Source organism: Macaca fascicularis, chromosome 5, assembly GCF_037993035.2.
Source record: "Macaca fascicularis isolate 582-1 chromosome 5, T2T-MFA8v1.1".
NCBI lineage: Eukaryota > Metazoa > Chordata > Mammalia > Primates > Cercopithecidae > Macaca > Macaca fascicularis.
The window spans coordinates 8,571,676-8,595,268 of NC_088379.1; the positions used below are offsets into that span (position 1 = coordinate 8,571,676).

A 23,593-nucleotide genomic window follows, 5' to 3' on the forward strand; every position below is an offset into this window, starting at 1 on the left:
TGCCTTCCCCATCCTCTGCCTGCGTGCTGACCATCCACCACTCGTGCTTCTAAGAGAGCAAAGGGGATATAGGCTGCTCATGGAATTCTAGTATAAGCAGTGATCCCAGAAAAAGTGTGTGGTGAGTCAAAGACTGTTCCGTGCAGGAAAGTACCAGCAGCATCGAGAAAAAGGAAAAGTTTGGGAGCAGGAGAAAAGATATGGAGGAGAGCGCATAGGGGGCGGGGCAGGGACAGGCTACACGCTGTAGGTGCATCCCACAGAAATCTAGTGGTAGGAGATTAACTGGGTGTGCTTGGCAGAAAAGAAATGCCTGTTTCAACGTGCCTGCCGTCCACCCAGCATGTGTGAGCTCTGGGGTGAGGGTGAGCTGGGGCTCGCGAATCTGCCATTCCAATCATTGGTTTTGTTCCCTAGGGCCTCTTCTAGTAAGAGTATCTTGCTTACTGCCTGCGAGTCTAGCATTTTCACTGCCATCTTGTCTCCTAAACTCAAACCAGCCGCTTCCTCTGATGCACAGCTGAAGAAATGGCAGTCTTTTCCAACACTGGGCTGGGGGCACTGGCTGCTTTGAACCTATTGCAAGAGTGAGTTGAAGTCCAGAGTGGCCTTGTGGCCTTTTAAAATTGTCACTTGAATTGTGTATGTTTTTCACCTTATGCACTAAAGTTCACCTTGCCCTAGGGGTGAGACTGAAATAATGATGAAATGAAGAAGAAAACTTAGAGTAGTTGAGCACCTACTGTGTGCCAGACATAGTGTCAGACTCTTCACAGGTGTTATTTTCATCAGGGACTTGTCTTCAGAGTTATTATTGTCTCAAGTTTATACCTCAGAGATGAAGGCTGGAAGAGTTTAAGCGACACAAGGCCATGTCACTAGTAAGTGGCAGAGCTAGGATCTAAACCAGGTCCGTTTGACCTGGTTTCATCCTAGGCAGTATGGAGACTCAGAAGAATGCAGCATGCATGCACACCCTCCACACACAGCCTCCAGACCAGATGGGGTTTGGATTGAAACGCAAAGCAGTGCAAAGTTGGGTTGGATCCTTGGGTTGGAACTTCTTGTTCTGTTCTCCCTCCCCTCTTCCTCTCTTCTTTATTACCTCCTTCCTTAATGTGCCTGGCCCATGCTGGGTCTTACATATTTGTCAAGTGAACAAATGAAAGAAAGTTTTCCAAGCACACAGAAAAGAAAGTAGTGATTATTAACCAGCAAAGATTCAGAAGCCTGAGCCATGTCCTCCCAGCTATTGTGTAGTTTTGGATTGGGTTGTTAGGCAGGTAGGGGAGGAGAATATTTGTTTCTAGACGGCAGTAGTTAGCAAAGCCTCTCCGTGATGTTTTTGTGGAGGAAATGTTTTTAAAATAGACCACTCGTGCTTCTAAGAGAGCAAAGGGGATAGGGCGTTTGTGACTAGTTGAGCTGGCTGTCTAAGGGAGGGTTCTATGGTTCTGTGCTACTTTTTTTATCCCATTTTCATCTCATTTTTTGAATGATGATTTTTATTTATAGATCTCTTTAATGGCATAATGAGCAGAATTCCAAATGACAGGAAGCCAGGAAAAATGTGCATATAATGAAGACCTAGTTTATCAGCATCACTCATGGAAAAAGTCATTTTAGTCAATGTAAAGTCAGCTTGACTCAGTGACATGGAAGTGAGCATGCCCTTAGGTGGCATTACTAGAAGCCCAGAGCCTGGAACAAGGGAGGCAATGGTTCTGTTTTCCTCGGCACTTCCTGCTGACACGGAGAGTACTGATTCTATTCTGGAAAATGCATTTTATTTGGGAGGCCCATGAACTATATTCAGAGGTAGTAAATATGGCCAGAAGCCACAGATGTATTTCACATAAAAAATTCCTGAGAGCAAGGGCCGGGCACGGTGACTCACACCTGTAATCCCAGCACTTTGGGAGGCCAAGGCAGGCGGATCACGAGGTCAGGAGATCAAGACCATCCTAGCTAACATGGTGTAACCCCGTCTCTACGAAAATTACAAAAAAATTAGCCGGGCATGGTGCGCACCTATAGTCTCAGCTACTCGGGAGGCTGAGGCAGGAGAATCACTTGAACCTGGGAGGCGGAGGTTGCAGTGAGCCGAGATCATGCCACTGCACTCTAGCCTGGGCAACAGGAGCAAGACTGTCGCCAAAAAAAAAAAATTCTTGAGAGGATTGGGAATGATTAGCTTGGAGACAAGAGAAGACTCAGGTGGGGTGGATCATAGTAGCTGACCTCAATTCAGAGTAAGAAAGAGCTTTGTACTGTCTGAGGTGAAATGGATGGCCAGGGAGAGGCAGTGGGTGCCCTATCATGCTGCTCATTTGGCATAGCAGGTGTCTTCTAGACCCTTGCTAGTCTTGAGAATCCAAGCAGGGAAGTAGTCAGATAAACTGGGAGTGGACGGAGCTTCAGAAATAGTGGGAATGTGCTCAGTAATGCCAAATAATTATAGTTTGGGGAGCTAGAAGAATGGGAATGAAGATGTTTAATTAGAATGAAATTAGTAAGTTGGGGCTGGAAGGAGTGAGGAGGAAGAGTTGAGTACATTTGTTTTTTTCTTTGGGTGTAAGAGTCCTAGAACTCTTTTAAAATGGAAGTTGCATTGAGTTTAATGGGAAACTTAAGCACTATATGGTGCCACTCAACTTTTGAAATTAAATCATGAGTTCTTTGTGTCATCAACACTAAGATTCTAGGTTTTTGTTTTTTTAATTTCTGAATTTCTTTAAAGATGATAGGGGCTTAATATTAGAAAGGAAGCAATACATTCCAGGTAGAAAGTTAGTTGCTAATATGAGAAATTAGACTGCTAAATCCACCTACCTAGCATTAACCACCCGTGTCCTCCTGTTAACCAGCCCCATTGTCAGTTACTTGAGACTCCCTGAAATAAGAAGGTTGGAAATGGAAAAGTCAGTCTCCTCTTTTGTGCACATGTTTTCTCTCCTCTGTCTCTTAAAAAACATATGCTGAATTCTGGAAGCCACAGTTCCATAAGATTTGTATTGGTTCTCAGCAAAAATCCAGACTAGGTTATTTAGCTACTGATTATACTTTTCCTAAGTTAAGATGGCCTTATTTATTTTTTCTGGTAAGATTTCCAGACTGATGGAATAAAGAACTTGATATATTCAGCTAACATTTATCACTTATTGCTTGCCTCAAGGAAGGTGGAAAGTGAACCCAGAATACCATATTTTAAAGCCTCCTTGGGCACGCAATTTTGAGTAGAAGTTGACTGATGGGAATGAAGACATTCTGGGCAGAGAGAAGCAGGTGCCAGAGTGCAGGGCAGGAAAGAGGAGGGTTGCTTAAGGAAAGGCTCTGTGGTCTGGCACGCAGGTGGTTGCAGGAAGTGCAGGAACAGAAGCTGGTGGGTGGGGCTGGCTCCTTTAGCCAATGTTTAACAAGGTGAGTGAATGGGACTCACTCAATTTCATTTGTGGAGTGAAAAAGAGAGAAGAGTCCAAAATGGCCAAGATATTCTAACTTGGAATCTAGAGAGAATGAAGGCTTTCTGTTCGGGGCCATCAGAACAGGAGGGACTAGGAGTAAGCCAGAGGGTGTGAGTGGCTACATGAGGATACCGTTGGGACACACTGCTTTTGAGGCATCAGTGGGACACACAGTGGCAGTGTCTAAAAAACAGTTGTATACACTCAGCTTGAACACAGGAGGGAGGCAGCAGCCGGGTGGACAATTCTTGTAGACAGTAAATAAAGCTATGGATTGGAATGAGTGAGCTCAGCAAGAACATGTAAAGAAAGAGCCAAGGGCTGAACTTATAAGAAGTTTCAGAGATTAACAAAGGCAGAGGGGGAATGAATGAATGAAGAAAAGGAGTCATAGGTTTTAGAAAAGAAGCTAGACAGTGGTGTTCTGGAACCCGAGGGAGGCTAGTGCTTCAGGAGGGGACAGGGAAGGAGGGGGCAGGAGCAGGGAGGAGAGCCATCTGAGTTTGGTGAGGCCTGGTGAAGAGTGTCCCCCTCGATAGGAATTAGGGGGAAAGTGATAGGAGATAGGCCAAGCCCATAGGAGTTGCTTACTCAACAACTGCTGAAAGAAAAGAAGAAAGCGAGAAAGGAACAGTTCCTTTATGTATTCCCTCAGCAAACTCGCTGCTGTGGTCCCGGGCACAGTGGAATGTCTGTGGCTGTACTAGCCTCTTTTGTGGGCGATTGGTCACTGGGGAGTTTCTCTTGCACAGGCATAGGCCTCAGACAGTCCCCACTGTGACCTCAGCAGGTCAGCGTGCTCCAGAGGTGTGTTAGCGCTAAACTTTTAGCTCTGACTTAGTAATTGCTATTGATGCATTTTTCAATTAAGACTGAAAGGAGTTAGACTCGAAATTTAGTCAGTGGGCTCCAGGTTAAACTTGATCCTTGTGAAAATCACTGTAACTTATCAGTAGCTGGCAAATGTTATACAGCAGTGGGTTTTCTGGCTGTGCCTTTGGCTGCATACTAACTGAACAGCAAGCTGTGTCCACTGATTGAATGAAAAAAAAATAATGATTTTGTGTTACAGGGAACTTTTTACAATATGCCAGAGGGACCCACTGGAGTCTCTTTAATCTTGAACAATGCTTGTTTCTTGCAGAGGCAAATTATGCAAATCAGTACTTAGTGTTCCATAATCAATCAGGTCTTTGTTGGAAGTGTTGTGAGTGCCAGCAGAACAGAATTTCTATCGTCCTGGGAAGGGTGAGGGGGGTTGCAAGTCAAACCACTGCTGTGATTAGCAAAGGACACTTGCTGACTGCTTTGAACTCTCCCCACAGTCAGAGTGGAGTCGTTCTTTGAGAAGAATCCCATCATTTTGTATCAGGGTTTTTGTTTTACAGTATATCGTGCTTTGGGTAATTCATAAAACACCCACGAAGGAACAGCTAGCAAGGCTGTTCTGTGGGTGACACATAAAAACAAAGCTGGGCCTGCTGCCTGGGATGGCAGCTGGCAGCCATGCTCCCAGAGCTCCCTTTATGTGGAATCTGCCTAGAGTGCAGTGTTTCAGAATATTCCTGGACTCAGCTTATCCGCGGTGCACATGTATGTTTAAAATCAATCTCATTTCAGCTTCATCCTGCACAGAATGGTGAACCTTTATTAATCCTTTGATTCCAGATCAAAAGAAAGAATCAGAGAAATTTTTTAAGTCTTTGGGAAAAAATTGTGCTGTTTTTGAGGGAGGTCCTGTTACTACTGCTGCTCTAATGCTTGTGTTGCCATCTAGTGGATAATGGGAAGTATGTGGCTGCCTTAGTATGTTTGGAGTTTATTGGATCCTATTACTGATTCTTGAAGGGGATAGAAAATCAATTCAAAAAGTTTTTTAAACAAAGAAAATCCCACGTAGAGCATTAAATAATTATTGAGGAGCCACTTTGGGCTAGGCAGATGCCTCAGCAGCTTATGTCAGACAGACATGAAAACAATTCAGAAACTCACAAGATGGTGACATCTCTGCAAGGGATATATTTACAAGATGGATCCTTAACCTGGCCTGGAGATAGCAGGGAAGCCTTTAGGAGGTGTAACGCCTGAGCAGAGCCTCACGCGTAGGACTGAGTCAGAAGACAGGATTGGGAAGCGGGGAGGACTTTGCATCTGGAGATGGCAGCAGAGCGTAAGGCACTGGTGGGCCTTGGGCATGAGGACGTGGACTTATCCTGGGTTAAAGGGGAAGGTAATGTACAGTTTTAGTCAAGGAAGTATGTGGGAAGATTCACCCTTTTTGATTGTTTAATAACATGTTTTATCTGATTATAAAGATTATACATAGTAATTGTAGAAAATTTTTAAAGTGCAAGAAGTATTAAGAAGAAAGCAGTCTCCAAATCTTACCACCTACAATCATTGATACCTTGATGAGCAGTCTTTTAGATTCCCCTTTACATATGTATACAGCTCTAGGTATGCATTTCCTATGTTTTACGCAAATGGATCACACCATACATGCTTTGGGCAACCTCTGTTTTGTCCCAGTTTTTCGCCTCTAGGTAATATGTTTATGGGACTTTCATCCATGTTAGTAGTTCCTGGTATTGAGTCCATGTCAACCGTGTAGATCCACTTATAGGACCGGCTCTCACAGGAGAGCTGTTTGCCTATTGGGATGCTGTGTTGTTTTGTTTGGTCTTTCCTAGTAAAACCTTTATGTGTATAACAGGTAATGTAAGAGAGTCTTTTTTTCCCCTGTCAAATGCATCTCATGTAGGGACCATACTACTGCTGTTTTATAATGAATTTGCTTTTATGGTAGATGGGTTTTATGGAGAATTTCAGTGTCTTGATGATCTAGGGAATTCGCCTCATTAAAATATAGCTAGTTAAAAAGTAAAGTTGATTTATCTTTGGAGAAATAATGGGATGAGTCAAATGAATGCCTGTAGTTTTAGAATGGCGTTTAAATAACTTGTTTGGTTAAGTATTAGCCTAATGAAGGAGCCAGAGCCTGGCTTTTCCTGGATTGTGGCTGTTAGTTCTGTGCTGGCCCATAGCTATAGTTAGATCTCACTATGTCCCTTCTACAGGTCCGGTAAATGCGACCTTCAGTGACTTAATTGTACTCAGATAGGACAGCAGGGTCCTCTTTGTGGGTAGACTTGCAGAAGCTGAAGGCACACAGGCACTCGGTTTGAGACATACCAAACAAAAATTTATTTTTGAATTTATTTCAAGCCATTTATACAGAATGTGTTAGTTTACTGTCTTCTCATCTGCAAAATGGGGTAATAATGATATCTACCCTAAAGGATTGTTAGGAGAAGCAAGTGGGATGCAAGGATTTAGATTGGTACCTGCCGTATAGTATGTAGTACTCAAAAATTGACTATTAACTTGTGCCACTACTATTTTTAAAAAATAGTTTTTACCCAGTTCCCTTTTGTAGTGAAGCCCAGGGAGATTAAGCAATTTGCTCAAAATTTCAGCTGGCAAAGGTTAAAACTTTAGTGGAGCTTGTAAAATATATGCCTTTCTTCCCAGTTCAGCGGAACTACCTGAAAGAAAAATGCAGAAGTCAGCAAGAAAAAGCCAAGTGGAGAACCTGGCTTTAGAGTTATGGCCCAATACGAGTGGAGCATGGACCAGAATATACCCTCTGTGCTGGCTGGCCGATCTGAAAAGAGGAGAGGACAGGGCAGCATGCTCTCCCTTCTCCAAATCTTAACACAGGTCTCTCCTCTTCTCTCTAAAAAGACTCAGTAAAGATTGGGAGATAGGCCAGGAAGATTGGTCCAGCTGAAGTCCCTCCACGCGATGCATAGCAGTGGGGAATACGGAATCCCTTCACAGTAAGTGGCAAAGCAGGGAGTAGAACCCAGGCACCTTGGCCAACTCCCTGGATTTCATGCCCATCTTTCTTTTGTCCACCCTGATTCATCCAAGCCCCCCCCCCCAGTCTTTTGCCCAGAATTTCTCCTCTGCCCTCTATCCTATTCTAAGCTAAAAACTGGATATAGATTAATTCAAATGGGAGAACGAACCATCCTGGGTGTTGCTTTCATTACTTGTTTAAGCCATGTTTTCAGGTGGCTTGATGATTGATACTCAAAACGCACTGGTCTTTCTGACCATTCTTTTTCCTTTCTTGTATTTGTGGACCTTCTTCTCAATATCCCTATGGGCTTGCCAATCCAAAGCCCCCCATGTCGTAAAACACAAGGAACAGTAGTAGCCAACTTCAGAGGAGACAAATGTCCATCAGTGAAAACTTTTTTTTTTTTTTTGCCGATCTTTCTGTATGCAAGTGTAGTTAATTTTTTAAAAAGTCAACATATACAAATACTCTCACAAATACTTTCATGAAGCTCAGTTTATTTCTATGAAGAAAAATTCAGACCTAACTAAGCTAAACATAACATGAACACTGTGAGTCATACAGGTCTGTGATCAATGCCAATTCTTCCATTTATTAGCCTCGTGACCTTGCATAGGTTTGTTTCCATGTTTACTAGGTGGGGCAGGAGGAGGTAATCTGATTCATACGATCGTTATAGAGGGGTGGAAACCACAGAGCATACATCAAGCAGTTTATGCACTACCTGGCACACACGTGGAGGGTGCTCTGTAAGTAGTGGTCACGATTGGGTAAAGTCAAGCGTGTACTGCATGTTGAATGGAGATGTAGTACAAAAAGAAAAGAACAGGTTGATGTTGATATTGCCCACATGGAGGCTTTTTCTCAGTTCCCAGGTGCTTCCTTGCAAATATAGTACTGGAAAACTAGTTGTGACTTGCCAGGATTTTGTGTAAATTTGGCAGTTAAGAACTCAAGACTGGTACTTAGACTGGCTGGATTGGATCCAGGCTTCAACCCACATGTCCCTGAGGAAATTTCTTATCTTCCCTCTGACTCAGTTTTCTCATCCATAGGGCAGTCATGATGCTGTCACTGCCTCCTGGGCATTGCTGGGAGAAGTGGATGAGTAGCACACGCAGAGCTCTTTTGGACTTCCGCCTGACTGGGAGTGAGTTCTCAGTGAAAGTTTTGTTGTTGTTGTTGTTTTTGAGTGGCATTGATCCTGTTAAATGGAATTTAAGCAAAGATTGCAAGTACTTAGAAATAAAGTAGCCAAAGATCGTTGGGATTTAGTTGTTAAGTAAGAGTTGTTCCTAGTTTGGTAGCAGAAAATCTCTACCTCAAAATGACTAAAAATGTTAAAAAGAAGAAAGTACTACATGAGTTTGTTTTGTTTTTTGTTTTGTTTTGAGACCGAGTCTTGCTCTGTCACCAGGCTGGAGTGTAGTGGCGTGATCTCGGCGCACTACAACCTCTACCTCCAGGGTTCAAGCGATTCTCCTGCCTCAGCCTCCCAAGTAACTGGGATTACAGGCGTGTGCGTCACCATGCCTGGCTAGTTTTTTTTGTTTGTTTGTTTTTGGTTTTTTTTGTATTTTTTTGTATTTTTAATAGAGACAGGGTTTCACCATGTTGGCCAGTCTGGTCTTGAACTCCTGACCTCAAGTGACTCGCCCACCTCAGCCTCCCAAAGTGCTGGGATTACAGGCTTGAGCCACTGCCCAAGCCCCGAGATTTTTTTAAATAACATGTTATTATGGAAGATTTCAAATATATACTAAAGTAGAATAGCACAAGGAACGCCCCATGTAAGCATGTACTCACCTTCAGCCATAAGCAACTGAGGACTCATCCTGTTGCATCTGTTACCTCCCCCTGTCTTATTGTGAAGCAAATCCTGGGCATTGTATAATTTTACTTGTAAGTTGTTCAGTGTATATCTCTAAAAGATAAGGATTCTAAAAACAGAAAGATAAATGAAAACATAATCCTAATACATAATATCATTATTACATCTAAATGAAATTTATTATTTCTTAATATCACTAAATATTAAGTAGGAGATTTTTTAGTGAAATAACAACAATATACAATGGACATGAAAATGACTTCAACATCAAATGAAACTAAAAAACACCAACATAATTTAACAGTACTGAGGGAGCCCATACTAGTTCAGCGTAATGGTTAAGGGTTAAGGGTTCTGGTTCCGGCTCGGTCAGTCTTGAGCTTTGGTTTCCTTCCACTAAGAATATCTGTTTCCACAGGTAATCAGAGTTAAGTGAAATAGCTCGTTTACATTAGTAGAGAGGAGACATTAAATAAATATTACATTCCTTTCCTTTTTCTTTTACCTACAGTTCAATTCTTGTTTTAAACTACAGTTTATGTCAGAAATACAGAATTCTCTATTCTTTGTCCATACCCTTCCTCTCTGGTGGAGACATATTTAATATGGTGGTGTAATCAAACCATAGCTCACTGATGAAAACTCTTTTCCGTGGCAGACCATCAGTCTGATGGAAGACTGTGCACTTGTGAGGACACATGATCTTGGGAAGCTGTCAGGTTGCCCAGTCTTAGTAGATTTCACATGGTGATGCTGCACCTTCTGAACCCACCTCACTGACTTTTCTAGGAGAACTGTTTATTTGCACAGACCTCTAGCTTGTCTCTCTTCATTTTTAAAATCCAGTCGGGTCTCTCTTCATTTTTAAAACTCACTCAGTTATCTAGATGCAGTCTATGTGATACATTTGATACCTTTTTGATACACCTAGTACATCAGGATGTATCAGATCTTGAAGCCTTTTCTGTTGGATCTCCTTTTTTTCTCCTCCTCCCTTTCCCCCCCCTTTACCCCTTTCCAACATTTAGGCACTAGTGGGTGTACAAAAATGAACAAGACAGAGATGCCAACCTCAAGGAACTTACTTGAAGTCTAGTGGGTATCACAGATAAATACTTCTAATGTAATGTGGAAAGTGCAAACAGTTATCTACAAAATATAGAGGGAGGTATTAGCGAAGGCTGCGTAGAGGAGGTGTCATTTAAGCAGAGCCTGAAAGATGGAATGGGGTTTGGGATAAAGGAAGGCTTTCCAGGCAGAGAAAGAGCAGTTACAAAGACAGAGCAGTGAAAATGGTGTGTTCCTCCTGCTGTCCAGGCCTGTGAGGTGCCTCAAAACATGGGTTCAGCATCCAAAGCACTCCCAGTTTTTAGCCCTTGCATCTTGTTACCTACTTGGTCCCACAGAGACTTCACCAATGATCCCTTTTTTCCCTGTGCCCTTTCCCCACATCATTCAGTGAGATCAAAACTGTTAGAAATTGACACTAGTTTTAGATCCTTAAAATACACTTTTATTTTACTCTGATTTCCTTATCAAAGTTTACACCAGAATGGCCTTTCTCTTTTTAGAAGTAAGAGGCATTCTCTTTATGTATATACTTATTCCTGCTTTATCATATTAAGTGACTCTTCCAAAACTAGCACTACATATGGAAACATTTAAAGTCCAAAACATAGGCCGGATATGGTGGCTCATGCCTGTAATCCCAGCGCTTTGGAAGGCCAAGGGGGGAGGATCACTTGAGCCCAGGAATTTGAGACCAGCCTAGGCAACATAGCAAGACCCCATATCTGCAAAAAAGAAAAATCCAAAGCGCACAACTACTTAACCTCTCTAAAAATGTGAAAATGTAACAAGCACATCAGAATTGTATGCACTATAATATGCTCTCTTTGCCAGTTTATTCTGAAAAATAGGACTAAGCCTAACAGTAAATAGATTAAGCTTGGCCAAGAGTCTTTATAAAGTTAATGGTAGTCATGTGATTAAACAGTCAAATCATTCTCTACAGAGATAATTGTGTTATGCTATTTGGGGACTTAGGTATGCCTATGTAGATAAATCAAAGATCTATTGAACTTTTTTCTTTGCTGTTGATTTGTCATGATTTTTTTTTAAAGAAATTAATTGAAAATTCAGAGCTCTCGAATTTCTAAAGAAATCTTAATGTTCCTTTATTTTTTCATTCTTAGCATTTAAAATATCATACATTGTGTTCCTGTTAAGTATTGAGTTATTATGCTGATGTTATTTAGTCAGTAATTACTTAACATACCTCTTGTCAAGAATTCCATTTAATCCTGAACCAGCTGCACTCTGTTTTAATAACCTTATTTCATAGAAATTTCCCATTACAGAGCATATGAAGTTGGGATCACATTTGTTAGACTAACTGCAACCTCTTGTATAATAAGTATGTGCTTGTGGGCTCCTGTGGGGCTTGCTTGCTCCTGGCATTCATCCCCAGGCACCATCCCTCCCTTGTAGAATAGAACTAACTAAAAGTAGGGGTGGGCAGCTGGATCTAACCTGTATAGTAGATTCCTCTGGACTTTTCAAAACTTTGTATGGAAAACTTTATGACTTCTTAAAAAAAAAAAAAAAAGGAAAACCTGTTGTGGATAGTAAGGCTCTTAGTTTCTCATTGCTGCTGGTGTGTTCGTTTCTCATTGCTGCTGTAACAAATTGCCTCAAACTTGTGGCTTACAACAACACAGATTTATTGTCTTATAGTTCTATAGGTCAGGTGTCCAAAATGGGACTCCCTGAGCTAAAATCAAGGTGTTGGCAGGACTGTGTTCTTTTCTGGAGGCTCTAAGGAAGGCCCATTGCCCTGCCCTTTCCAGCTTCTAGAGGCTGCCCACATTCCTTGGCTTCCTTTCCCCATCTGCAAAACCAGCAACATTGGAATGAGTCTTTCTCACACTGCCTTACTCTCATTCTCCCTCTGCCTCCCACTTCCACATCTACCGAGCCTTGTGATTACATTGGGCCTACCCAGATAATCCAGGATAATCTCTCTACTTTAAGGCAGCCTTAACTCATCTGCTGCATTAATTCCCTGTTGTCATGTAACACCATGTAGTCACAGATTCCAGCGATTAGGAGTTGGACATCTTACAGGGGGATGGGACTGGGGAAGCTGGAAAACCATTATTCTGCCTACCATAGGAGGTATAATCCTTCTGGGATTATTCAGCACCCACCATTTATTCAATATTTAGTAAAAGTTTTTGAGGGTCTGCTTTGTGCCGGGAACTGTGCCTGACAAGCTCTGGGGAAAGAGAGAGGACTCTCTGCCCTCTCCGAGCTTGCAGTCTGGTGAAGGCAAATCTGTCTATGAACTAGTCATTGTTATCATGAAGGAGCAGGTGCTGAAATAGATGCACTTGTAGCATTTTATGCGGGAATGAGATCTGACTGCAGCTGGGAGTGTAGGGTGAGTATGAGGAGGAAAAGAGAATATTGAACGAGGAGGAAGAATTTGCCTGGGAGAGAATGATGGGTTGGGCATTCCAGGGAAAGGGAGAACCATATGAATATGCAAGTGAGGGGAAGGCCTGGGACTTGGAGGCTGAAGTGTTGCAGGATGGAGGCTGGAGTGGTGCAGGGTGTGCGGCAGGGACTTTCAAGGCTGAGTTATGAAGGGCCTTGTGTGCTGCATTTGGGAGTTTGGACTTTTTCCCATTGTTTAGACACTGAGATGACTCATTGGCTGCCCTTTGACAAATCAGTCTGCAGAGCTGCTTCCTTTAACTGCAGTGTATTTTGAAACCAGAATTCACCACTGTCAAGTATATTCTACCCACCCATTTCCCTTGCTTTGCTCATTTATACTGTTCACCTGGCCCCTGGAAGCAGTTGAGTTTTTGACCCCTGGTAGGCAGGGAAGGAGGTAAGGAGATGGAAACCATTGAAGGTTTTAAAACAGAAGAGTAGCTTGGTAAAATCTTGTATGTGATGCAATTAACCCCTTGCTTGCGTATCTCTTAATTTTTTTTCCCAACAGACTTAAAAGTCAGATTTCTGACTAGGCGCGGTGGCTCACGCCTGTAATCCCAGCACTTTGGGAGGCCGAGGCAGGCGGATCGCGAGGTCAAGAGATTGGGACCATCCCGGCTAACATGGTGAAACCCCGTCTCTATTAAAAATACAAAAAAAAATTAGCCGGGCATGGTGGCGTGTGCCTGTAGTCCCAGCTACTCCGGAGGCTGAGGCAGGAGAATGGCATGAACCCAGGAGGTGGAGCTTGCAGTGAGTCGAGATCGCGCCACTGCACTCCAGCCCTGGGTGACAGAGCAAGACTCTGTCTCATAAAAAGGAAAAAAAAAAAAAGTCAGATTTCCTGATGCAGCCTAAGTGGAAAGCAGGAACAGGGATTGTAAGGCAGGAAGCAGTGGTACACTGGGAAACGCTGAATTTGGACTTAGTCCTGAGCTTTTGAAACCAAGCTCACATACTAAACATGTAACCTTGGACTAGTCACTTAGCTTTTCCCAAGTGGTTAATGAGAACAGTAGGAATCATAGCACAGCAGGGTTGTTGGGAAGAGAAATAGCCCAAGTACGTGAAAGTGTTGAGCAATGTCAGGGATGGTGGACAGTCTCTCAGTCCTGATTTGCTATCTGTGAAATAAATGAATATTGTGACCATACTTAATTGTTTTTCTTTGATTTGTTTGCTTACAATGCGTTAGGGTATTTTTCTGAATCACATTTATAATAAGAGTCTAGACTATGTGGGAAATTTAGCTGAACCCAAACTGACATATCTCCAGACAAACCATGGATGGTTTCTTTTGTGATCAGTGCTATTTTGTATTTAGGCATATATTCATTCCACAGTGTTTATTGATCACCCCTGTGCTGCTTCTTGTGCTTACAACTGTAGGGGAAGCTGAGCAGCTCCTCCATGCATAGTTCTGCCACTGACAAAGAAGTGTGTATTTACAAGTTAGGTCAGAGTACATGGCCATGAATAATTGAGTGCCAAGAGGGTAGTGTGCAGAAGTCCTTTTAAGATCAGAGCAAAGTGAAAATTAGCCTGGATTGGCCTTGACAGAAAAATTTCCATGGAAGAGACGAAAGTTCAGCAGACCTTGCAAGGCTGGGGCCACGTGTTTAAAACGAGTGCAAAGTGTGTGAGTCGGAAGCTGAAGTAAGATGTTGTCAGAGGACCAGCAGGCCACTGGCTAGTAGTCATTCTCCCTCTGGAAACATGTTTGTCCCCATTGACTGTGGTCTGAGCTTTCTTCCCACCACTTTTTATTTATTTGTGAATTGCTAGTTCCATGCACAGTACCTGACAGGTGCTTTAGAATAGGTTTTTTATTATACTAGAAACAGCCATCACAAACACAGTGCTTTGTTCCTGTACGTTTGAGTTCTTTTTCTTCATCCATGGAAATAGCCCAGAGGAAAGACAGATATTTGCTATGTGGGGATAAATTGTTACCCCTGAATCTTTGCTTTAACTCTGCTGCTCTGCATGGACCCTATTTACAAACCCAACAGCTTCAGCTTTAGAACTGTCCCTTAGGACACTTGGAAGAAGGAATACTTGCTGTACAATTTTAGCTATAAGAAAAGAAAAGGAATTAACCTTTATTGAATGCATGGTATGTAATTACTAGACATACATTATCTCATTTCATCTTTAAGTTACTTAGAAATCACCTACTTGTAGTGTCATAGGTCCTAACAGTTAGAGGTAGAAGGAACCATCGATGAGAGACTGAGGCCCAGGAATGGTAACTAATTTGTGACTGTAGGAGAGTCTAAAACCAACGGTGCTCAGTTTGTAGCTTCAGAATCTTTCTGCAATTTGTATTTTATTCTCTATTGATTGAAAATTCATTACATGAGTGTAACATATCTATCTATATAAACTGTTGGCTTTCTTTTTTAATTTTAGATTTCTCACATTGGCAAACTGAGAGATTTTCTTCTGGAACACAGGAAAGATTATATTAATGCTTATAGGTAAGTACATATTTTTTTACTAGGACTTTGGTGACTGTGCTCTTTTCTATGCCTATGTTTCTTTTGTGCTTTTTGCCCTCACCTTTTTGTTAATAACTCAGAGTTGTAATGAGGAAGACCAGTTTGGCAGTGGAAAAATCTCCTCAAAGCAAAAGACTCTGCAGTACTGCATGTCCTCAAAGTCATGAAATCACAGTATATCTTCCAGTCTATTTGTATCTCTATATATACCATTATCTCCTGTCAAATGAAACTCACTCCATAAATACTTACAGAGCTGTATTTGAAGTTGGGGACACATGTATTTGTATGCCCTGAACCTGTGGAAGAACAAAGTTTTCAAGCCTCTGCTAAGCTATTTTTGCCCATCTCTTGCTGTCCCAGTCTGTGACACCAGTTTTGCTGTTTTGGTGACGTTCTCATGAGCACATTTCAGTCCTTACCCTCATGTTGCTGGGTCATGACTCCCTCACCAATTCCCAGTCCTTAGTCCTGATGGCCATTTTCTTCTTTTGTCCTTCCCCCGGGCTTTTGACACCTGCTAGAGGCAGCTACACACTCACTTTGGCATAGCCTTCATTTCTTAGGGCACTTTTGATGAATCCTTCTGTTCATCCCCTAATGTTACTCATGGTGACATTCCTTCTGGTGGCTAGGTCCAGTTTCTACTCAGTAGCCAGAGTCTTTTTTAAACTTTAATTGGATTGTGTCGCCACCTGAGTAAACCCACCATGAATACCATGTTGCAATTAGGATTAATACCAGCCTCTACACTGCGGTCTCCTTGCTCCTGACCTAGCCCCTGGCCTCATTTCAAACACCGCCTTCCCACCATGGTGCTCCAGCCATGCCAGCCTTCCTTGAAGGTGCCATGCCCTTTCCTGGTCCAGGGCCTGGGCGTGTGCTGTTCCTTCTCTTCCCATGGTGGTTTCCTTTTCAAACTTAAAGGCTCAACTTAATACTCCCTCTTCTGAGAGGCCTTCTCTCACTACCCTTTATAAAATAGGTCACTTCTGTTAGTTTCTCCACCCTGTATATTTTCTTCAGTAACTAAACACAATTTGTAATTATTTAATAATTATAGTTTACGTCACCAGGCTGTACATGTCATGAGGTCAAGGACCTTGTCAGGTTTCCATCATGTTTCCGTAGTTCCTCACCCATATTTGGCACTCAGTAAATACTTGTTGAATGAATGATTTCCTCCTAGTCCTAAAGTCCATGACTAGCACAGCAGTTCTCAAGTGTGGTGATTTTGCACCCCAGGGGACATTTGCAATGTCTGGAGAAATTTTTGTTTGTCCCAAGAGGAGTGCTGCAAGCATTTAGTGGGTAGAGACCAGGAATGTGCAAAACTCTGGACAACTCTCCACAACAGGGACTTACCCAGCCCCAAACTGAGGAGGTGCTGACATTGAGATCCCCTGCTCCAGCTTGACCCCTCACTCCAGATTAAACTTCCTGGTTCGTCACAGGTTTATTGAATTCTAGATGCTTAGGGCACATCGGGGAATAAAATACAAGTATTCCTGCCCTCATGGCACTTGCATTCTCGTGGGCTGGCAAAGACAAGCACTACGTGTATAGTACATTAGGTCATAGGTCCTACAGAAAGAAAAGGAAGAGTGGAACCAAGGTAACAAGGATCGGGAGTGCTGGGAAAGCTCGTGATTCTTACACAGAGTAGTCAGGACAGGCCCCATTGAGGTGGCATCAAAGCCTACTCCTCTGTGAAGTTTGGAACCTCTGATAGGATCTCTCAGTTCCCTCCTCATCTCATCGCGTTCTTTCCACCTGTCATAGAGAAACCCCTCTCTTTGTTTTTAAGGATACTGTCCTACATGTGTATAAACTAAAGGGAAGAAAAGAGCCAGATGACCAAAAATAGCTGGGAATCATGAGTGCAGCGGTGCCTGAGAAGCAGTGCGAGCACATCCTTTGTCTCATCCCTCACACTGCCTCTCAGGTACTGCTGTATTCATGATTCCTGGCCAGTTTTCATCATCTGGCTCTCTTCTTCCCTTTAGTTTATACATGTGGTGCGAGCGCATCCTTTGTCTCATCACTCACACCGCCTCCCAGGTACTGCTGTATTCATGATTCCCAGCTATTTTTGGTCATCTGGTTCTTCCTTTTAGCTTGTACGTTTGACCTTGCTTGCTCCTTAAGCCACAGGCACTGTCACTTCATTTCACGTCAGTGCCAAACACAGGGAGAAAGTCTAATCAGGGATCAGCCAACTTTCTGTAAGAGCCAGATAGTATAGTTTAGGCTCTGTGGGCCACGTATGGTTTCTGTTGCATATTGTTTTGTTTTGTTTTTTTACAACCTTTAAAAACCTTTAACCATTCTTAGTTCTCAGACCACAGGGAGCCATGCCTGCAGGGTAGACTTGGGCTACAGACTGCAGTTGACGTGACCTCTGCTTCCTCACCTTTTACTCCACGCCAACCATATGGCTTGGTTTCCATCATTTTTCTGAAATTTTTCTCCTAATGCTCCTCTGTGACTTCCTAATCACCAAATCCAGTGGCTTTTCCTTAAGGGGAATATAAATAGACTTGTATGGTACACACTCTGGTGTGTCTACCTTCTTTTACTCCACATGTTTTTGAAGTTCTTGCATGTAGTGTATACCAGTAGTTTGTTCCTTTTTGTTGCTTTATTATTTGTAATATTCCATTGTGTGAAGTTACCACAGTTTGCTTATCCATTTATCTAATAGAGAATACTGGACTGTTTCCACTTTGAGACTAGTAGGAATAAAGCCTTTGTGAGTAGCATCTTCCACAAGTCTCTTTGTGGACATACTGATTTATTTCCTTTGAATAAATACCTAAGGGTGAAATTAGTGGGTCATACAAATGGTAGGTGCATGCTTAGCATTAAAATAAACTACCAAGCAGTTTCCCAAAGTGGTTTTTCATTCCCTGTAGCAATGCATGAGAGTTATAATTGCTGCCTATCCTTGCCAGCATTTGGTGTAAATAGGCTTTTCGATTTTAACCGTGATAATGTAACCGAGCACAGGCTCAGCTGCTCACTGCTTGCAAAGCCAATAACAAGAACAAAAGGAAGGTGACTTTATTTCCAGAGCAAGCGGTGGGAAGGCAGGAGCGGTGCTGAGTACTAGGTCTGTGTGTCTCTTTCTGCTGGTACCTGTCATCTCAGGCTGGCGACATGTCAGCAATGGCCAGGTTGTAGACTACCCGCCTTGAGGTAATCTCTGGAATTTTGCAGTTAGATCTCCATGCTCAGTCTATCTCAAGTTAGCCCCTGGAACTTCCAGGTAAGCACATAATTAGATACAGTTAGGTAAATATGCATGTGTGGTGTTTCAGAGAAAGTGTGTTTCAAGGCTGTATTCTAAGACTAAGGAGGAAAAAAAGGGTTTCTGCAGTAAGCCTTAGGATTACATCTTGAGACTAGGGAGAAAAGAGAAAAAGGAATAAAAAGTTTTAAAGTGTGCTTTCAGGCTATCCTGTCCAATTCCGGTGATAAATGTGAAATGGCAAGTCACTGTACTTGAAGCATGTCCTTCTCTAATGAGAATAGTGTTAAGTGCCTTGATGGTTTTTTCTCAGCTCTTCTACTTTGCCACAGTTTTTGATCCTGTTGACCATCATCAGTTTCTTGAAATTTCCTATTTCCTTGACTTCCACTGCAGTATTTTTTGGCTTCTCTCACCACTCATTTTTGCCTCTTTGTCCTTCATCTATCCCCTAAGAACTCCAGGGCTCTGTTTCAGGCCCTTTTCTTTTATTTGTCTCTACTTTGCTTAGGAAAAAAAGTTCTACCTACCTAGCTACCCTCCCACCCATCCCCCACCCATGTCCACCTTATGTTTCCATCCTGAATGTTTATTCTGTATTAGGTACTCTGATAAGCACCAATTAGTCATATTTTATCTCATTTGGTCCTCACATCAACCCTGTGAGGGAGGTACTGCTGTTAAGCCTGTGTGGCAGGCAGGCAATGAAAGCGTAGTGATGACATAACCTGAAGATCACAGCTGGTGAGCCTCTGGCCAGGGCAGGCCATGGAATCCTTGCCCTTCCCCACCACACATTCTTACTACCTACTGTGGCTTCCTCTCTTGCCGGTATGCCAGTAATGAAACCACCTTTGCAAAGGTTGTAACAGTGAGAAAATTATGACAGCAAACGAGATCTAACCTAATCAACTCTGTCTTGCCTTTAACCTCCCAGATGCCCTTGATCATTACCGGTCGTAGGCCAAACTGACTTTGGGAGGAAGTTAATTTATAGTTTTAACTTTGAAACAAACATGATAACAGCCCCTCCTGGAAACAAACCCCCTTCTTGCTTGAGAACAAGGCCACTTTTGTAAAACCAACAAATTACCCACGAGATTAGAAATTATGGCTCAGGAGTCATGTAGCCAGAAGCCGGAAGACCACTAACCTCCCCAATTGCTCCTATAGATAGCATTACTGCTGTGAAACCTAAGATTGATGTTTGAGATATTTTCAGACCCCACATTTTGATGGATCAGCTGGCACCATGCAGACCAGGACACTGACTCATCTGGTCTTATGGCCCACACCCAAAAAATGACTCTGTGCAAGAGGACAGCTTCAACTCCCTAGGATTTCATCCTTAATCCGACCAATCAGCATTCCCCATTCCCTAGCCCCCTGCCCACCAAACTAGTGTTAAAAACCCAGCCTCCGAATCTTCAGGGAGGCTGATTTGAGTAATAATAAAACCCCAGTCTCCCTTTTAGACAGCTCTATGTATATTTAACTCTTTCTCTATTGTAGTTCCCCTGTCTTGATAAATCGGCTCTATCTGGGCAGTGGGCAAGATGAACCTGCCAGGTGATTACAGTTGTTCCAAAATGCATGTCATTAGCACAGGCTTCTCCCAGTCCCCATTGCCACTGTCCTGCTCGCCCAGCACCTGTGAGCAGCACCGTTCTCATGCATGCTGCCCACTCCTCCCATCCGCTCTAGAGTGCTTCAGTACAGCCTTTGTCACTTGCCTGATCTTTGTTCTCAACTCCCTGCTCTTTGGCCCTTCCTCTCCTGGTCTGTCTGGAAGGCACAGGTGTAGTCCTTATCATCGTAGATGGAATCACACGCTTCCCTCTTCAAATCCCTTTTCTGCCTGCAGGATGTGGCCCATCCATACTTCTTAGATAAGCAAGACTTTTCATTACCCTCACCCACTTTTCCATCCTACCCCTTTCCTTCACGTGCCCTGCAGCTGCATTCAGAGTTAATATTTGTTCTGCCTCCAGGCCTCTACTCACACTGTCATCATGGCTGGTTGCTCTTCGCTCTGATCCACACATTACATGTTCACACGCTTCCATCCTGAGAGACCCATTTCTCACCACCACCTTCTCAGTAGAGCCTGCCCTGGCCCTGCCTTCCTATCTGAAAGCCATCTCTCCTGCCTCTGAATACTGACAGCTCTTTTTCTGTGCTTTTCTTATGGTACTTCTGACATGTGCCTGGTAGAAGAGTTATTTGTTCATAATCACCTCTACCGCATTTCTTGAGGTGAAAAACTGTCCTACTCATCTCTGCATGTTTATAGTGCCATGATTTGATCAGTTTGATTAATTCATCAGTTTATTCATTCTGCAGTTATTTATTGAGTGCCTACCATGTGCCACAGACTATGCCAGGCGTGGAGTATAAAATAGTGAACGAACACAAACATGTTTGTCCCTGCCTTCATGGAGCTGCTAAAGTATTCATGCCAACAGGTAACATTGCAGATATGACAGGTACTGCAAAAACAGAGTACAGGTAGCCTTTTATTTTTCCAGCTTTTAAGTTCTGGGGTACATGTGTAGGATGTGCAGGTTTGTTACATAGGTAAATGTGTGCCATGGTGGTTTGCTGCACAGATCATCCCATCACCTAGGTATTAAACCCAGCATCCATTAGCTGTTCTTCCTGATGCTCTCCCTTCTCCCACCCCCCACCCTCCAACAGGCCCCAGTTTTTATTGTTCCCCACCGCCTCGTGTCCATGCATTCTCATAATTCAGCTCCCATTTATAAGTGGGAACATGTGGTATTTGGTTTTCTGTTCTTAGGTTAGTTTGCTGAGGATAATGGATTCCAGCTCCATCCATGTCCCTGCAAAGGACATGATCTCATTCGTTTTTATGGCTGCATAGTATTCTATGGTGTATATGTTCCACATTTTCTTAATCTAGCCTGTCATTCATTGATGGGCATTTAGGTTGATTACATGTCTTTGCTATTGTAAATAATGCAGTGATGAACATATAAGTACTTGTCCATGTATCTTTATAATTGATTTATATCCCTTTGGGTAGACACCCAGTAATGGGATTTCTGGGTCAAATGGTATTTCTGCCTCTAGGTCTTTGAGGAATGGCCACACTGTCTTCCACAGTGGTTGAACTAATTTATGCTCCCACCAACAGAACAAAGATACCAACATACCAGAATCGCTGGGATGCAGCTAACGCAGTGTTAAAAGGGAAATTTATAGCACTAAATGCCCACATCAAAAGCTAAAAAGATCTCAAGTTAACAACCTAACATCAAAACTAAAAGAACTAGAGAGCCAAGAGCAAACTAACCCCAAAGCTAGCAGAAGACAAGAAATAACCAAGATCAGAGCTGAACTGAAGGAGATAGAGATGCCAAAAAAAAAAAAAAAAAAAAAAAAACCCTTCAAAAAAATCAATGAATCCAGGAGCCATTTTTTTGGAAAAATCCAGGTTTTTGGAAAACATTAATGAGATAGACTGTTATCTAGACTAATAAAGAAGAAAACAGAGAAGATTTAAATAAACACAGTCAGAAATGTTAAGAGGGATGTCACCACTGACCCCACAGGAATACAACTACATGGAAATCGAACAACCTGTTCCTGAATGACTCTTGGGTAAATAATGAACTTAAGACAGAAATCAAGAATTTCTTTGAAACTAATGTGAACAGGTAGCTTTTGAGGAATTTAGCCTTGTCAGAGAAAGTGTCCTTGAAGAAGTGACATTTGAGAAGAGCTCTGAAGGAGTAGAGTTACCTAGGTAAAGCAAGAAGGAAGGAAGGGAATTCAAATGCAAAGGGGTTAGCACATGCGTACACCCTGTGGACAGCATCTGCCCTATTGTGAAACATGCAGAGATGAAAAAGATAGTTTCTCACGCACTAAATATTTAGCGAGCAGATGAAGGAATGATGCGAGTCATCAAAAATGCCATTTGGAAAGAAAGAGAAAAAAAACATTCTAACCAACACTTCTAAAACAATTTCTGGAATAGACTCCAGCTCTCCACAGGCAGTGGCAGCACGGGTGTCTTGTCTCTGTCTCTTCCCCTAGCTCCATTTGCACTGGCTTTAGGATGGCATTTTACCGTAGGACTCATCTTCAAATGTGTTATGTAAATTAATGAAAAAGTTGGATTTGACAGATAAGGTAACATCATTAGGAGCATCTTTTTAGGATTTCATCTTTATGAAACAAGGAGTGGTAGTATTTCAGAAGCCTTCCTGTCACAAAGATAGAGAATATAAAATAAATCCTGCTTTTTTTTAACTTTGTCAATATACGCAAAAATGGAAATATGTCCTATAAATTCTCCAACAGAGAAAAATAATTATACCCCAGTTGAATTTTAAATAATCCTTGATGCTTTGTCTGCTTACACTTAACATACATAGGCAATTTTATGCTTTTAAATGCATTTCATTTGCGTTATTTTGGAATATACTAAACTAATTATATAATTATTCTGATGCATAGTACCAAGAAAACCTTATTTTTAAGTTCTCAGTTAAAATAGTTGGTTAACACTAGATCGTAGTGTCATTTTTATTTCTAAAGGTGTGTATGTGTATCAAATACTAATTTGATAGGCTGTGAAAATGGAAGCTACAGGGATTTTGTAAAACGTTACAAAACTTGTATAAAGCTCTCAATTTGTAGCTTCTTTCTTTAGTATCTGACAACTTAGGCTGACAAAGTGGTTGTAAATATCTTTTATAGAAATCCCTTTTTAACTTCCCTTTTCCTTGAAAAGACATCCAGCAAAGTAAATGCTTTGAGTGCTGGTTCGATTCACACCACTCCTTACAAACCATATGAATCTGTGAAACTCAGTGTCTTCCTCCAGTACCAGAGGTCAGCAAATACAGCCACAGGCCAAATCTACATTTTAAATATACATTTAAATGTAGTTACATATTTTAATGTTGGGAAAAATAGTCACGATATTTTATCACATGTGAACATTATATGAAATTCAAATTTCAGTGTCCATAATAAAGTTTTATTGGCACACAGCCACGTTCATTTGTCTACATATTGTCTAGGGCTGCTTTTATGCTACAACAGCAGAGTTGAGTAGCTATGATGGGCTACAAGGCCCACAAAGTCTAACATGTTTACTCTCTGGCGCTTTTCAGAAAAGCTTTGCAAAGCCGGTAGTGGGAGGGA

General features: G+C 42.2%; 1 protein-coding gene across 7 annotated transcripts in view; it reads left to right on the forward strand.

Annotated features, from left to right (window-relative positions):
• STX18 (syntaxin 18) overlaps positions 1–23,593 on the forward strand; it is a 126,124-nt gene that overhangs the window by 57,509 nt on the left and 45,022 nt on the right. For 4 of the 7 annotated variants that reach the window (XM_045392130.3, XM_045392132.3, XM_005554464.5 and 1 more), the window contains exon 2: positions 15,077–15,144. In XM_045392130.3, the coding sequence (XP_045248065.1) occupies positions 15,077–15,144 (68 nt within the window). Of the gene's footprint in view, positions 1–6,993; positions 7,304–8,384; positions 8,480–15,076; positions 15,145–23,593 lie in introns of those variants that run through there. The other 3 variants (XM_074039420.1, XM_074039419.1, XM_074039421.1) reach the window with 3 other exon arrangements.